The 17,066-nt window shown below is 40.0% G+C and overlaps 1 protein-coding gene across 4 annotated transcripts in view; it reads left to right on the forward strand.

Annotated features, from left to right (window-relative positions):
* The window catches only part of kcnip4a (potassium voltage-gated channel interacting protein 4a), a 147,377-nt gene that overhangs the window by 37,098 nt on the left and 93,213 nt on the right, over positions 1–17,066 (forward strand). The window contains exon 1 of one of the 4 annotated variants that reach the window (XM_005468196.4): positions 12,038–12,740. The exons of the other annotated variants lie outside the window; for them this stretch is intronic. Coding sequence (XP_005468253.1) covers positions 12,656–12,740 — 85 coding nt within the window. The 5' untranslated portion in view covers positions 12,038–12,655. Of the gene's footprint in view, positions 1–12,037; positions 12,741–17,066 lie in introns of those variants that run through there. 4 annotated transcript variants of the gene reach the window in all.

A 17,066-nucleotide genomic window follows, 5' to 3' on the forward strand; every position in this document is an offset into this window, starting at 1 on the left:
AGCTAATATCCGCCGAAGGGATGTTCGACTAATGCCACTCTCCAGTGACATGCGGCGAGTGCTACGCTGTGGGCTGTTGCTGAATGAAGCTAGGACAGCCACTGATGTTTCTTCATTAGTGACAGTTTTCTTGCGTCCACATTTTGGCAAATCCAACACTGAACCAGTTTCACGAAACTTAGCACGCAGTTTGCTAACTGTAGCATGGGAGATGGGTGGTCTCGTAGGGTGTCTTGCATTGAAATCTGCTGCAATGACCCGGTTACTGCGTTCACCAGATATCAACACAATTTCGATCCGCTCCTCACGTGTTAACCTCTTCGACATGTCAATGGCTGTGAACAAAGAGAAACTTGTAAATAACTCATGAAAGAATAAAGTTACGTTGAAACCAAGCACACCATTGTTGTTCTTGTGACATTACCAATAAGTTTGATGTGTCACATGGCCCTCTTCCTATTGAAAAAACAAAAGTTGCATCCAAGATGGCCGACTTCTAAATGGCCACCATGGTCACCACCCATCTTGAGGAGTTTGCCCCCTCACATATACCAATGTGCCACAAACAGGATTTTAATATCACCAACCATTCCCATTTTATTATGGTGTATCCATATAAATGACCCAACCTGTAGAACTAGATAGTGTATATTTCTAATCACATGAATTATAGTATCTGCTGGCCTATATTTATAGTGGTGGTTTCCAGTGACAGTTTGCTGGAAAAATGGTATCTAATTCTCAACCAAATTATATTAATCTCCCACAATACAATGAACGTACATCACCTGCTTGTCTTATTCGCCTAAATTGCTAATCAATATTTTTTTAAACTAGTATTTGCAGCATATTAAGTAGTTTAAGCTACTTGTTTTAAACTGAGTATATTTCTTGAAACTAGATTAAGTGGTGAACTAGGGTAAGAGCTGTTGGCCTTTCAGCTTGAGCAATAACGAACGGATTAAAAAGACACTCCTGACATCCAGCCTGGTCCAGGTAGCTGCTGCTACCTGCAGATGTTGGTGGCATCTGGCCTGGTTTGTGGCTGAACATGATTTCTTGGCCTGCCTGAACTAACCTAGCATCTGCATCAGATTGTAAAAGTTGCAAAATTAGGAATGATCCTTGAAGGATGTTGATGTAGCAGTTTTCTTCTTATGAAAGTAACCAGGTAATTTGGTTAGATGAAAGCATATCGACCAGTCCGTTGATAAGCTGACCCTGAGTCTTCACCTCTAATTTGCAGACTTACCACTAATGTAATTATAGTTTATTTGCAGCTATGCTATGTTTCTTATTTTGTTTGTAAAGAAGCTTGAAGAAATAAGGATTCACTGAAAATGGTCCTGGCAGATGACTGCCCCTCCCAGAGACTATTAAAAGAGAGTTTTTTCCTTCCCACTGTTGCCAAGTGCTTGTGCACAGTAGGTGGGGTTTTCTCTCTATTATTGTGGGGTTGAAGGGTTGAGGTGACTATTTTTGTGATTTGGCACTATATAAATAAAAGTGAACTGAAGTGAACTGAAAATGCATGATCTTGTTAAAAATACATCTTCCTCAAGACCACTCGAACTACAGCTGTAGTTCATGATCAGAAACAAGGATCCGTATCCATGCACTCATATCGTCCACTTTGCTTCAATGTTAGTTCAGCGTTCATCTTTATGAAGATGCTGCATTAATCCTTTAAGGGGCTTTTACATTGTTGTTGTTACTTTTTCATCATATGCTTGAGCAAATCTGCTAACCTTTTTGCTAATGACAGAATAACAACATCGATCAACTTCAGTTGTTGTTGTTTTTTTTTTGTTTTACTGCGTCTGTGTCCTTAATCTTTCACTTCAATAAAGGTTACTACAGCAGCCATTTGGCTTGGTAGCTTTAGTTTCTACTGTTTCCTGTGGTATGGGCTCCTCTTTTATTCCTTTTTGCCTGCACAGTTCAGACCCAGTGTTTAAAGGGATTTAGTCCAGCAAACCATAGAATTGTTCAGAGAATCTGTTTCATTACCAACATATTTTGGACCATAAACTTTTAAGCTTTAAGACTTTGGAAGCCTTTTTTGGCTCTTGAGCAAGACTCCATTGGTGGAAAAGAAAGCTTAGTTTCACTACACTCTTGATGTTATTAGGTTCACCCATACAGAAAGTTTGCAGCAGATGACAATGGGAAACCCAACAGTTTCCTCATTTTCTGCTTTACAATAGTGTTCTTTATCAAACTTGATGTTGATAAGACCTTATTTTAATTTTAGGTTGCAGACTAAAAAAATGTGTTGAATTAAATTTTTGCTGCATTTCATCCATGTCTCGCTGGCTTTGCTAAAGTGGATTTGGATTCAGAGATTGTTGCTAAAGCTGCTGCTGTACATTTTCCAAGATTTTTATTTCATTATTTATGATTTAGCGATGACTGTCCTGCTCATTGCTGTGTCCTATTTTACCATCATTGTGTATCTTTGGCAGACATGTTTCATATTACCACCTTATTTTTGAGGCTTGTGAAATTGTGTGTTCAGTAAGCAAGTCTGGGCAGAGAGCCCAGGCTTAACTCTTCAATTTGGAATTGAATGCATCACCCCGTAGACCACAGTATATTTACTATTTCCAGTTATTTTTCCCCTCACTGTTGAAATTGACTTCAGTAGAAGTGTTTATGCAGACAGCCTCCTAGGATTCATTTCTATATAAAACAGTAAGCAGAGGTGATGGTGCAGTTTTAGTCTCCTGCCAGCTTTCTGTGCACTCAGCAGAATGTCCTGTGTGGTACTGTCCCAGCTCAAGTTGATGAGCTTTTAGTTTCCTCTATTTTTTTCTTTTCTTTTTAATTCACAAGTAAAACAAGTAAAAAGGAAAAAGTGGGACAAAACAAAATGAACATCTAACTAATGTGAAAATACTGTTAATTAAAGCTAAAACTAAACATTTAATGCTTTTCTATTCCTCTGATTCTCTTGTTAGGCATTCCCATATGTACACCTGTGTATCCACTTTGTGTTTTCTGTGACTTCTTGGTCCTTAGAGATATTTGCACTGTGCTGAAGGCATATTGACGTTTGCCTTGTTTGCCAAAACTCAGCTATGCTACAGATAGCGCTCATCTCAGTGCATACTGGTGTTCTGCGATATTCCCGGGTGCTGGAAGACATTAGACTTAATGGAAGTGTAAAGACAGCCTGGAGATACTCCACCTGCAAAGTTTGACAAGCCGACTTTTTAAAAAGGCTATGCTGTTAATGAGGATTATTCTGTTATGCATTGATGAAAGTAACATTTTAATTATATCCATTAATTTTTCAAGTATTCTAGTCCCATAATGCAAACGGTAGACATGGATCGAAAGGTAATAACTATTGATCTGAAAACAGAAAGGTTGTCTTTTACTCACTTAATGGTTTCATGAATTAGTAACGACATAAACTGTGCAACTAAGCTGTAGTGATTAGTTAATGAGAGTGACTTTGGCTTGAAGAAATGTGTCTTTTGAGTGGTCAAATGGAACTTAAGAAAACACTAGCAAATAAAAAAAAATGCTGTAAAAACTCACAAAACAAAACTGAAGTGTTTCTGCCTCACCTGAATAAGTGGCAGAAAAGAAGAAGCGGAGGATTCATTGGTAACGTGCGTTTTAATTATATGATGTATACAATGCCTGATTTAGACTTCTGCTGGAAAGCTATGTCGTAACTTGCAATGTAACCCGAAACCCAGTGATTGCAGGCTGTGTCGACCTGACGTGCAGGGCTGCATCGTAAGTTACGACATAGATTTCACGCAGAAGTCTAAATCAGGCATTACACTGTAGATGCATGTTTACCAGTAGCCATTTACTATTAGCTTGTCAATTCCACGGGGCTTCTGTCACGCTCACTGTTTCTCTTTTTGTGTACTTATGTAATCCTTTTCTAATAAGTGGTGTTGTCTTAAGTCCAGTGTGTTTAACCTCTCAAGGCCACCGAGAGGTGTGGCCTTATTTTAAAGGTCAATTTAGATAATTTGACATTAGAGCAGCTGTCATTCACCAGGATTTTGGTTTATGTTTATTTGACAGTAAGTTTATCCACAGCAGCAGCTTGGCTCTGCAGAACACAGATTCCTCCCTCACACCATCTCAGTCAGCCAGTATTAAAAGAGAAATAGAAAAAAAGAAAAGAAATGCAAGACAATTTTTTTTCATGTCAGCTGTCAGTAATTGCTGTATATGAGTGTTTTTCAACCTACAGCTAGAGATGTGAGCCGGCACGACAGAAATAGACCTGACACGTAAAGAAGGCAATGCAGGAAAAAAAGAGAAAAAAGCCGGGGTCACATGTGACTCATAAAGCGGGTGGACACACACAAATGCTGGAATCGAGCAGCTGCAGCAGCAATGTGGTAAACGGACATACTGGATTCTGTCAGACTGCACAGTGCACTTGTCAGGATTCACATACAGTGAACCGGTAATTAAAAGCGATCAGTCTTTAATATTGGTAGGGAAAGAAGTGCTCATTAGTTATCGATACCTGGTCTGATTAGAAATCAGCACAATGGACTACCTTAAAATGCTCTTTTGTGCACGATCCTTCGTTAGCAACAAGAAAACATCCCCAAAATGTAAAAGGGCGCATGTTGGTGAATGAGACTGTGGATGACTACTTGTCCTGCTCCAGTCCAGCAACTTGTAGAACTATTTTGTGGATATTGTCGAGCACGCTGAAGTGAGAAAGGTGGAGCACTTAGACATCACAGTGAAGCACACTCCACTTCTTGATGACAAATGGCGACTAGATTGTGGCTTAGCACTTGATGTTCAGTTTACTGGCCACTTTGCTTCAGAGTGCCCAGTTTCTGACAGCGATGTATCACCTGTGTTCACATTAAAGGATCAGAGTGGCTGTGCAGTTTGTGGTAAATGGGCTTTCTTTAAATGCAATTTAGGACGCAGCGATTCACAATAGAAGTCTGCGGTTGTCAGCCGCGCTCCTGTTTTTGATGATAAGCTGCTCTCTGCAGCTTTTCAGACGACCGAGCGGCTCTCACGCAGCGGGTAGAAAAAAAAAAGCTCTTGTGGTAATGTTGGCTCTCACCCCTGGGCACCTGCAGTCAGTGTTTTCTGGATGGATCAGTATATCTGTCAACTTCTCCCCAGCGGAGCCTATTTCATGTTACTCTTTCCATTGCTGCAGGGGGCAACATAGAAAAAGTTCATGTTCGATCAAAGTCTGGGAATGGAGAAAAGTTTCTCTGGGACTTTATATTTTAGACGATGGGGAAAATACAGCTGCATCTTGGGCTGTTGTGCTCAATCAAAAATATAATGCATCATTTGCTTGCAATGTGGAAATCTGAGGAGCAAACCACTGCTCTTACTCCCTTCAGCTGAGCCACATGGAGACTTTTAATGTTATGTGTGTGCAAATTTGATTTTCGATTCCTTTTGAATTTGTCCGCTCCACCCGGTTGACCGATTTTTGACACGCAAAAACCCCCAAAAGATTTTTATTGTTGAAAAGCGATCGGTCTAATGAGCACCACTGACAGCCCAGCAATTAGCCAATCATCACTGTGAGTGGGACTGACTGTTATTTCAAGCTGTTCTCATTAGATGCAGGTGGATACAATGGTCTTCAGTGGACAGGGAAAACTATACCTGCAGTTGCCACAGAAATGAGCAGAGTAGAGAGTAAAGTAGCTGCTAAAATCAAGGTCACATTTCTTTCAGTATGACTAAAGCTGCCTACAGTATGCATACAATTGGATACAAATACGTCGCAATCTGAACGTAATGGTCTTGCTGCAATAGGACATCCTGATATTTGTTGTTTAAACAGTGTCCTAGTGTTGGTAGAAAAGCACACCCGATGTCAGACTGAAATTGGAAATTGAACACTGTAGGGAGTTGGTAGTTCTGTCTGATATCAGGGGAAACTCTCTGCAGAAAAGAGGTCCGCCTGATCAAGTGAACTCTTTTTGTAGGCTCGAGGGTGCTTCAGAGAAGAATGACGTCAAATCATCCTGCATTAAGGCTACAATTACTTAAACAATGCAGATATAGCACAGTGCTATGGGAATGAATGTGATAATGCTAAGTTGTAGAAGATAGTATTTTAATAGGACCCTAAAGGCTGTAGCTATGGTAATATAATTTAAGATTAGTGGTTTTAATTAAGAATTTAGTTTGCTGTGTGATGTTCATTAGATCTCATGATTCTTAATTAACATAAGATATTGCAATTACTGAATAAATGCTGTAGTTGGAGTTGCCTTCAAACAAGCGTTCTGAATAGTATAAATCTGCTCTTTGTTCTCTTTGTTCAGACTCACCCAAATATCTTGTAAGATTTCAGTATTTTCTGTTGTATTCATTCCATCCCCCTGTGTCCTGACCAGCTCATTAAATTAAACATTACTCCTGGTGAGAGTGTTCCTGCCTGTGCGTGGACTTGTATTGTAGTGATTTGTTCCACACTTCAAATTCTACAGGAGTGTTGGGGAGACCTTGAGCGTGATCTCTGATGGACTTGAAATATATAGGTTTTAGCCCAGTGTTTGGCAGCAGCACAGTGTACTTGAATCAAGTGTGAGTGATGTCAGCGGCGCTTTACCAATAACCAACATGAGCAGCAGGCCATCTGTTTACCAGAGAAACAGTGGAGTGACAAACATTGTGTCAGTGCAGTTTGTGTTTGTTGCTTGTGTGACCTGAAGCTATCTGGTGTAGTTCATATAATGTAGTGCTTCTATCTATAATTACAGAGAGTTCAGGAGTGTTTCTCTTCATCAGAGTTGCAGAGGTTGGAATCAACCAGTAGAGGGTTAATAGGTGTGTGGGACCAGTAAAGATTAGGTACTTTAAATGGTTTTGATGGTTTTGTTGACCGCCTTTATTCTTCAACACGGCTTGAGCTCTCTTAGGCAATCTTTCTTCTTTCCCTTCGTTAAGAATGGTTATTGAGAGCCAGCTTTCCACTTACATCATCCTTGATGAGGCTTCAGTGAACAGTAGAAGGACCAGGTGCATCTCTCAGGTCTTTGCTGGATATTTTTTCCTATTTCTTAAGAACATGATTTTCAGATGCTGTTCATCTGCTGTTGATTCTTAAGCTTGCTATTTCTTATTTTAAGGACACACTGCACACCATGCTGAGATATGCCAAGAGCTCTTTGGGAATCACCTTGTTGGTGCAAAAATACTGTTTTATGCCTGTCAAACTGTGTTATCTTTGGCATTTTTCATAGATTCAGCTAAAGAAAAAATGGGAGCAAATTGTGTGTTTTTGTGACAGCCTGCTCGTAACAAAGTGCCTAAAGATACAATTTAAAATTGGATCTTTGCTAAGTTGTCTGGTATGTATAGATACAGCACTGATTGTCATTGGCTTTTGTATGTGTGAATGATTCATAGCTCAGCCACCTTTGGCAGATATAACAGCTGAACACACCCGTGGCATTCTTCCTACAAAATCAAATATTCTTCAGTTCTTCCCATGTCTGTTGCAGAAGTTCCCATAAATGTGTGGCACTTGTAGGTTGCTTTGCTTTCACTCTTCTGTCCAGTTCATCCCAAACCAGCTCGATGGGATTTAAGTCTGGAGACCGTGCTGGCCACTTTGGGTCATAAGATGCTGTAGGATGAACCTCCAATCAACTAGGTGTATACCAGAGGGTACTGCATGGTGCTCCAGAATGCTGTGGTAGTCGTTTCGGTTCAGGGTGCCTCTCACTCTGTACAAGTCACCGACCCTGGATCCAGCAAAACACCCCAGGCCATCACACTTCCTCCTCCATGTTTGACAGTTGATGCCACACACTGTGGAACCGTCCTTTCGCCTACCCGATGGTGTACAAAGATCCTGCGTAATGAACCGAAGATTTCAAATTTTGATTCATCAATCAATAATACCTTCTTCCAGTCTTCAGTAGTCCGATGGTGGTGTTTCATGGCCCAGGCAAGCCTCTTTGTCTTATTCTGATGTCTTAGCAATGGCTTTTTTGCTGCAACTCATCCTGTCAAACAGCTTGAAGTCTTCTCTTTATAGTTGAAACTGAGACTTGCTTACTACGGCCATTATTAAGCTGTGCTTGAAGATGTTGTCCTGTGAGCCGCCTATCATGCAATTCTAAAATGTACATTATTTTTCATTTTTTTTAACCTCTGGCAGTTCATCAGTTACCTTTGTACCATTTCAAGCTATTCATTGGACTTGAAGGACTTGAATTGCAAAAAAGAACTGGAAAAATTGGGGTGTTCTAAAACTTTTGACCGGTAGTGTATATTCCTCTGAAAGCAGAAAAGCAGTCAATGTCCAAACAACTTTGAAAAACATTAAGAAATCCTGGACAGCTATTCCTTAAGACCACTTTTTATAAATTACAAAAAAGTCTGGCTCAAGCTAAATGTAAAGGAAGGGTGTGCTTAAGACTTTTGCACAATACTGTAAGTTAGCCTGTGTCAAAAAGAAATCTTAAAATGCAACAATCCCACATACTTAGGCCCAGCTAGAGTTTATGTTGTCAATTTAAACATATATTGACTGTTATACTGACAGCTAGCATACTTGTTAGTCTACAATAAAGAGGTGCGTTTGCAAGTTTAAGGGACATAATGACATAATCTCGGTGGTTAAAGACGACGCCTGGAAATGCTACAAAGTAAACTACAGTATTTTTTAAGTGTTTTATATTTGGGACCGTGGAAAACGATATTTCACATTAATAAACACATTTGAATAATGTTATAAGGCTCGCCAAATAGTTTCCTTTTATCTCACTGTTCATTTTGAGCGGACATCCATGTGTTTACTTGATTTATGACTTTTAGTTGTAATTTCAACTGCAGTTTAGCGCTCAAGTTACTTTAAATTGGCATTTAAGCAATTTTAATATGGTATTATGTCACAAGGCCAAATAAAAGTTTTATGTCTGTCTTAGTCAAATAGTAAAAGCCCAATTATGTCTGATCTATCCATTGTTTAGTGTTTTGAATGGTAATACAATATTCAGTGTAGTTTAACATTTGCTGCTCTTCCCTGGTTTGTGGAAAATGACGATTGAGCAACCAAAGCACATTTTTCAACAGTAGCACAATTACAGTGGTAATGCTCAAGGCCTTTTCACAAGTTAGAAAATACAAACAATAAAGAAGAAATATTACGTTGTTTGTTTTTCCATTATTAAACCATTTAAACAGCATTATGCCGTTATTAACGATGGCTGTGTGCACTCATGGACTATAAGATTGCATATCTAATCTTGTCCTTTTACTGCTAAAGCGGCTTTAAAAAGGAGCTTCAGCTTTTGTCGTTTTGCTTGACACGAAGTTATTAGCACCATTTAAGAGATTGTGTTTTCAAATTGAAATGCGACACCAACGTTTTGCAGTTTAATGAAGCTAATAATAACTAGCTGGTGGCTCGCAGCAAAGTCAACAGTCACTGGCTGGGATTGACTGTCATTCACTTTTGTTGATTCAAGAACACTTTATTTTTTCAAAGAAAACCAAGACTTTTAGTCGTAAATGTGCCTTTATGTCATTGTCAACTGCATGTGAGCCACATGAAAATGGAAAGCTTGACTCGATTAGCAATTTAAAAAAGTAGTTAGTGCTTAGGGAATGGATGAACATAAAGAAAATGCTTTGAAAGTTTTTTATTCATTATTATTCATCTTCTGTGTCTCCTGTTTCTGAAAGCAAGTCGTGCCACAAAGACACTGCTACACCCCACAGGTACCTTGTAAATTATTCACCTAATTCAGACACTGTGCTAGTTCTCTGTGGCAATCTGACCCAGTAAGAAGTTTCACAATACTTACTAAGTCCTTGAAATCTTTCTTTTTCCTCCAAGCACATATTTTTTTTATTCTTGCCTGTGGACTCTGTCTGCAAAGTCTGTGTGGCATTACAGGCTGATGAAAAGTCCAAGGTCAGAGTCTGCAGAGTTTCTACACAGAGTAGACTTTACCAAAATAGAATTATCTCTCTGTCAAGTGACCTGTAGAAACTTAGCCTCATTTTAAGCCTTAACTTATCTGAAACCTAAACCTGTCAGCCTGATGGACATGTAATAATGAGAAAATATGGCTATCAGAGTTTTCTTGAGTGAAGTCACTGCTGTAATAAGACTGGAAAGGTTCGAGTTAATGACAGACTTTTGAGGTGGGAGAGCTTGGCATTGATAGATGAGTGCAATTGAGGTACAGTGTAGGCTAATTAGTGGAGGAGATGATGCACTCGACTGATCCTAATGTCATCACAGATGCTTAGCGTAGCCTGTCAGTCATAAATACCGACCTTGACATTTTCTTGCAGGATAACTCGCCGTCCTGAGCTCCACAGCTTTTTCTTCTTCACCCTCCTCTTATATTGTGACTGACTGGTTTTTTTACTTTGTGTATGGTTTGTTGTATAATTAGGGGTACATTTCATGTTCACATGTTATATTGAAGAAATTATTAACTTCAAGCAGGGATAATAGTTGAGGCACATATTTTCTTGGGTTTCTTACATTTGTTTTGCTGCACTAACAATATCTTAAAGTACATTTAAAAAGAACAAAGAAAACAAAATGAGTATGTAAAAAATATAATATTTAAAAGTAAATAGAGGGAAAAGACAGCGAGTCTTCTTGGCTACAAGAGTGCTTCTTGTTGTTGTCATTATTATTAGTATTATTACTATATTGCAGAAGAGATGCATTACATTGTAATGAGATAAAAGCATGGGATATACATGATACTTTTAGGAGAGATTAATGTTTCAGATTTGAAAACTTTGATATTGTTTTGATGCACTGAATGAATAATGACTAACTAGACTTCACTACCTGATTAAAGCAGCATTTGCCTTTTAGTATCATCTGTATTATCCTCAGCAGTACTTGTGTCAACAAAGCAATGATTTCATGAAGTATGTTTGTGTAGGTTCTCAGACATCCAGGTCATGGAGCGTTTCACCTCTCATCCAAGAGGCTTCTTCAGTGCTAAAACCAAATGATGGGGAGTCCCAGGTATTTAAACCCTGGTGGCCAATTGTTGACCTAGTATTGATCATATGATTTCATGAAGTGTCATTCACTTTAATACAATGATACATTTTGTGTGAGAGGCTGCTACATTTCTGTAATTTCATCCAATACAAGTAATGTAGGAAAACTCCAAAGTGCTCCTTTAAGCCATGACACTCAATGTTATGACTGTATTAAACAGTTTGTGTAGGGAGATGGTGAATCTGAGAGAAGGGGTTCACATTCGCAGAAACAGAAGACAAAATATTTTCTCATGTGTCCTGTTACATGTGATTTTTGTGTCATGGCCTTTTGAATGTTTAAACTGCAATGAAAATGGATTTTAAAAAACTTTAAATTGACCGAAATGTGGATTTTTAGCTGAAAAAGAGTCATCACCAATCATATCTGCACGCAGAAAATCAGTCAGTCACGCTCAAACTTCATATTTTTGAAATAAGTAAATAAATGAATAAATGAATGAATAATAATAAATAAATAATGAAACTGCTGGTGAATAGACTCAAGAACACATTTTTTCAGGTATGTAGTTTCTCATGTCTTTCTGCTGTGAGACAGCTTTTCTCTTCTTTTACTGACAAAATAATTATTTTAACTATAATAAGGAATTTTTATTTTCATTTAAAAATGATTAGTGGTTATGGATTTTGCAAACTGTTGGGGTATGCTGTGGAACAACTTAGCAGAAAAGACTTTTTCACTTCTTTTTCTTATGAAATGTGCCCTTAATTATTGAGTCACTTGTCTGTTTAAAGCGCCCATTGTGTGCCATTAATATTGCCCATTACTGTCACTTTTTAAAAAACGTTCAGTTACACATCACACAGCAGGGCTGTAATGTACTGTCACTGCTGATTCATCGAGGTGGATACTTTCCCCTTAATTCTCCTTTATGCCTCTCCTCCTCCTTGTGTGTGCCTTCTATCTCTCTCACTCTCTCTCTCTTCTTCTTCTCCTCCTCCTCTTCACGGGCCAATCAGGCCACACCTCCATGGCAACCGTCATTGAGGGTAAAACATCCACAGATGGTGCTGAGTAGAGCGAGCAGTAGGCGCACTACGAGTGTGTGTGGGAGTGTGTGTTTGTTTGTGTCTGAGAGAGACAGAGAAGGAGAGACCCACTGGATAACCACTGTGTTGTGACTCCAACAGTAGTAACACAGAAGAAGAGCAGCAGAGTGTATGCTCAGAGTGTACGCTCAGAGGAGTTGGAGGAAAAGTCCAGAGAGGAGGGAGTGAGTGTTGGAAAGAAGTCCCTTCACCTCTCTCCAGAGAGCAGGAGGTAAAGCGTCGGTAAGCAAATATTAATGATCTGACAAAGGAGCACACTCCATCCCCGTGTCCGTGCTGATCAGACAGCCTTTACCCTGGAGCCGCGCAACAGACGAGCTGGGATACATACACACGTGCGAGTGGAGTCCCCCGTCACTTCTCTCCACTCACTCATGATCATCACTCCTGCCACACACCGACACAAAGGCCACGCTGACATAGCCAGAAGAGTGGGGCAGAGAAAAGGACACTTGCCCTGTTGCAAGACTTTGTCCAAGTGAAAGTCATTCCTGGATTTTAACCCTGAAACTAGAGTCTTCCTTTTGTGCTGACCTTTCCAAGCATCCCCCCTTTACCCCACCGCCTCTGAGGAGCAAAGATGAGCTGCAGGAAAAGATGCAAGCGTGAGATCTTCAAGTTCGCACAGTACCTGTTCAGACTCATCACAGGCACGCTCAACACCGGTAAGACTCTGACAGGCGTCTTTGCTGCGGTTCTCCTAAACCTCCACCGATTTTTGTATTTCCATCTAAGCAGTTTTGTTCCAGTTCTTCTCCTCAACGTTTTCTTAAAAATTAGCTTTTTAAAAAAAAATTTATTTTACAAAGTCCAAATTGGACACATGCACCTCGCGTATCGTCAGCACCATGCAGAATTTACATTGTGTATACATTTACAGCAGCAAAGCCCACTTGAGGATTTCCAGACTGGGGTTTGGATTTATCGCCTGCTCTCCATCATAATTTGTTTGACTGTGCGCGCATGTTAAAATGCGCACAGAAGGACAGAATATAACCGGAGGCAAAGGTGAAGTCATTATAGTGGAAAGAAATGTAATCAAACATCTCACGCAATACAGGAACAGCAGTTTTTAGTCAAGGATTTGACTCGCTGGTTCTGGCAGCTCAGCGTTGCAGTCCTGTTTTCTGCATCTTAACAATTTTAAGCAGCGTTGCATACAACATATTGTTGTTTCAGGTTATCGTGTAATGTGGTGTCAGTCAATTAAAAATAATGTGTAGCAGTATGTTTGTTCCAAATCCTTACGAGTCCTTTCTTGAAAAGGAAGTTGTTGCATTCAATGTGCACAAACAATCATCAATAGTTCTGGACTTGTATCGTGCTGCAAAGCCTAATATAGTTCGGCTTCTTTTTGGATCCGTGCACACAGACCAAGAGCTTTTCTAATAAGCAGGATAGTAAATCAATGGCTTTAACAAGATTAAATCATGGATTATGGTGGATTACCAGCAGATTACTCCATGAAGGGTTCAATAAAGGATAAAGGTTACCAGCAGCAGAATATACTGATCGTTGCACATATTGCACATTATGCATCAAACGTGCTCTGAATTATTCACAGCTATCATTCGAGAGTCGATTATTCTTGGACTTTACAGTGGCATGTGTGGTTTGTGCACAGATGATGTGACAACACTAGTAGCATACATTGACACCCTTGCCTTGTGTGTCTCCTGTCTGGTTTTTGCATTAACTGAGCTCCTGTCGAGTAGGTTGTTGATTATCACACCGCAAGGTGCTAAGCCCCGGAGAGGTGCTTCTTGAACATGCTAATGAATTACAACATGATTCTGAACATTTAAGACTATTTTTACTTCTTGCAGCCCCTTCAGTTCTTACAGTGTGTGTTTAGTTAAAGAACTGAGCCGAGCGAAATGAAGCTGCTAAGATGTGGCCTACTTTCTGCGGTGTCCATGACCTTTGAGACAGCAGGAACAAGTCGGGAGGAAGGGAGGCAGCTACAGAAGAGTCACCTTGTCGATGGGGTGAACTATAAAAGGAGTAGATGGTTTCAGTTTTCCAATCATAGCAATGAGTACGGGCTTGTGGTTGATGCAAAGGTTGAAGAAATCCATCTACAGTATATGCCCAGAGGAGTATGCTGTTGGTTTCCATGGCCACCAGCATGTTGCGGAGGTCAGACTGCAATTCCCATTTGGTAATAACACGATTAGTGTATATTCTGGAGTAATTTACCTTCATGTCCCCAAAGCTTTGGCTGGTAAAATGCAGCATTGCTTTGTTTGTTCATGTGTAAAACTGTGTTCTTAATTGTTAGTGTTAGTACTTGTTAATTATTACTCATGTAGACTGCATGGCTCGACGTTATTTCCCTTTGGACCCGGGTAATTACTGTAAATGTGCTGAGCCGGAGGAAGATACTTTGCTCAGTCAAATCTCGATATTATAGTTAAATATTGAAATCTGCTTTAAATTACACCTGTTTGTCGGGAATACACACACAGCATTAAATTAATGGAATATGTGTTATCACACATATATTGATTCAGTTTTGAAGTCCTCATTCGAAGCCAGCACATTTTCCCTATTTCAAATCCTTAAGAGAATTCTGGTTGTTTATCTCCTCCCACCTGTACAGATAATGTTAGCACTTGGAGCTTAATTCCTCGAAAAAAGATACATGTATGAGATTACAGAACCCAATACCAGTAATTTATTAGCCAGTTTCCAGTTGGGTGGGTCCATTTCTCTATAAACACATTGTATTAACTCATCTTCCACAGACTGCACTGCAGATTAATATAAATGGAGCTTGACCAGAGCGAGGCTGGCTCGGCCATATTTGGATGACCAGGGGAAGAGAATGATAGATGGAGTCAGTTAACAGGCCATGGGGTCTTAATTGAGATGTTCATTGTCCTAGAAGAGACTCACAGTCATCGCTTCATTTGGTCATTTTGTTGCCAAGGACATCATGGATACATAGAGTAGGTGGAGGGTAATGCGCATGATGTAAGAGGACAGGGCTTTTCAGATGTTTGATGTCTGCAGTGAGCATCTGCTGTCCGCAAAAGCCTTTTTTTTAAGTATAGGTCTCTGAAAAAGATGTATACTGACATTGTTATCATTAATGTGAAGTTCCACTCCAAAGAGAGTTCCTTTGATATCTGCAGTGAGCGCAGGACATAGTTTATTAAAGAAAAACAGAGCATACAGTATAAAACATACTGTACACAGAAACTGTTTAAGTGGCCTACCATTCGTATTCGTGCCACCACCACTGCAGCGCAGCAGGCGTTGAATTTTCCAGCTGTAGAGGGGAAACAAATCACAGATGCACAGCTTTTCTGAGGTTATAAATCCAAACAGCAGTGTCAGCACATGCTCAATAGTCTGAGAGGCAGAAACTTGTTGGCTGCTCACACCAGGGGAAATCTTCATCTCCTTCAACATTTCCATTTCAGCCACTGTGACAGATGAGCAGGGAGAGCTACAAGTCCACCATCAGTATGTGTCACAGGTTTATTTATACTGATTACTTTTATGTAGCACATTTTCAATGTCTATTCATTTTGGAGTCAATACCCATGGTCGTGCACTGGGACGTTTTAAAGCATATATTTTCCCGCTTGTATTTAGCTGGATTGCATTGCAGAACACAGTAAATCTGCCATTTGCTTCGGAGCAGATACTTTTTTGGAATCTTTCACCACATCGTCACGGTTCGCTTCTTCCCTCAGTGTCTGGTTGTCAGGCGTCCCAGCATCTGTGATGCATCATCCTTTTCTTCTCATCAGGACAAGCTCACATGCTCGTAACCGATTCCAAGCATATCGTTTGACATCACAGCACATGCCCTTCCAACCTCTCCTCTCAACCTTTTGTGCGATAAAACTTGCTTTCTCTGCACTACCACTGTGTAGATGAGCCATTAAGCAGCTTGCATCATTTTAATTAGGTTAATTCGGCTTGTCAGTGTGCTTAGCGGAGACGAATATTTTATTGGCTGTGTTCCTTACAATGGAACAGTTGAAGTGTTTATAAACTTTCTGATGATTACAGTTTGGATCTTGTGACCTGCTGTGAATACCAAACATGGGTACAAAGATTTTAGAGATCATCTTTTGCTGTTTTAAATGAGCTGTAGACAAAGACGGTTTGACTTGACACCGCCAGTGCAGTACTATGTTTTATAGTTGTGATCCTCCTCAATAATTCATTTTTTGCTTGTGCCTGTGACAAGACTCTTCACCTCTATCCTCTTATTTTTGTAAGATTCAGGCCAAGCCAAATAATACACATCTATATTCCCCTAATCCAGGGGTGCCCAATCCCAGTCCTCGAGAGCTACTGTCCTGCAGCTTTTAGATGCATCCCTACTCCAACACAGCTGAATCAAATAGTTGGATTACCAATTCGGCATGCCATCAAGTCTGGCAAAGGCCTGATAACGAGCCATTCATTTGATTCAGGTGTGCTGGAACAAGGACGCATCCAAAAGCTGCAGGGCAGTAGCTCTCGAGGACTGGGATTGGGCACCCCTGCCCTAATCTATTATTGAAATATGGAATTTTGTGTTTGATTATCACTACTTTTCTCAGCTGTCAGAGCACAGAAAAGAGGGGCAGGCATATGATGCTCACTCAGCCCCATCGGTTGTGGAAGCAGTGCTTAATTGGACTAGCCTCTTCATGATTTGAAAGAGCAGCGCACGGCGGGGTTTCAACAAAATCTTCTAACGCTGTCAAATTAAGACTTAATTTGTTCTCACATATTTTTATTTGTGCAAAATCGCTTCAGTTTCAGCATGACTGCGACGTCAGGGGCATCAGGTTCAAAGATGGCACCTGAGACACCTTTTGGTTATGGAGTGTGCAAAGTCATCAGCTGCACGTAGTTTCTTTCCCACTGTTGATCCAGGAGCTTATTACACTAAGCTCTGTGTTTGCCTAGACTACACTGATGATTTATGGTTCATTGTGGGAGTATTTTTGGGCAGAATATAAGAATATTTTTATCCTTGCGCA

This window comes from Oreochromis niloticus, linkage group LG3 (assembly GCF_001858045.2).
Source record: "Oreochromis niloticus isolate F11D_XX linkage group LG3, O_niloticus_UMD_NMBU, whole genome shotgun sequence".
In the NCBI taxonomy this organism is placed as follows: Eukaryota; Metazoa; Chordata; class Actinopteri; order Cichliformes; family Cichlidae; genus Oreochromis; species Oreochromis niloticus.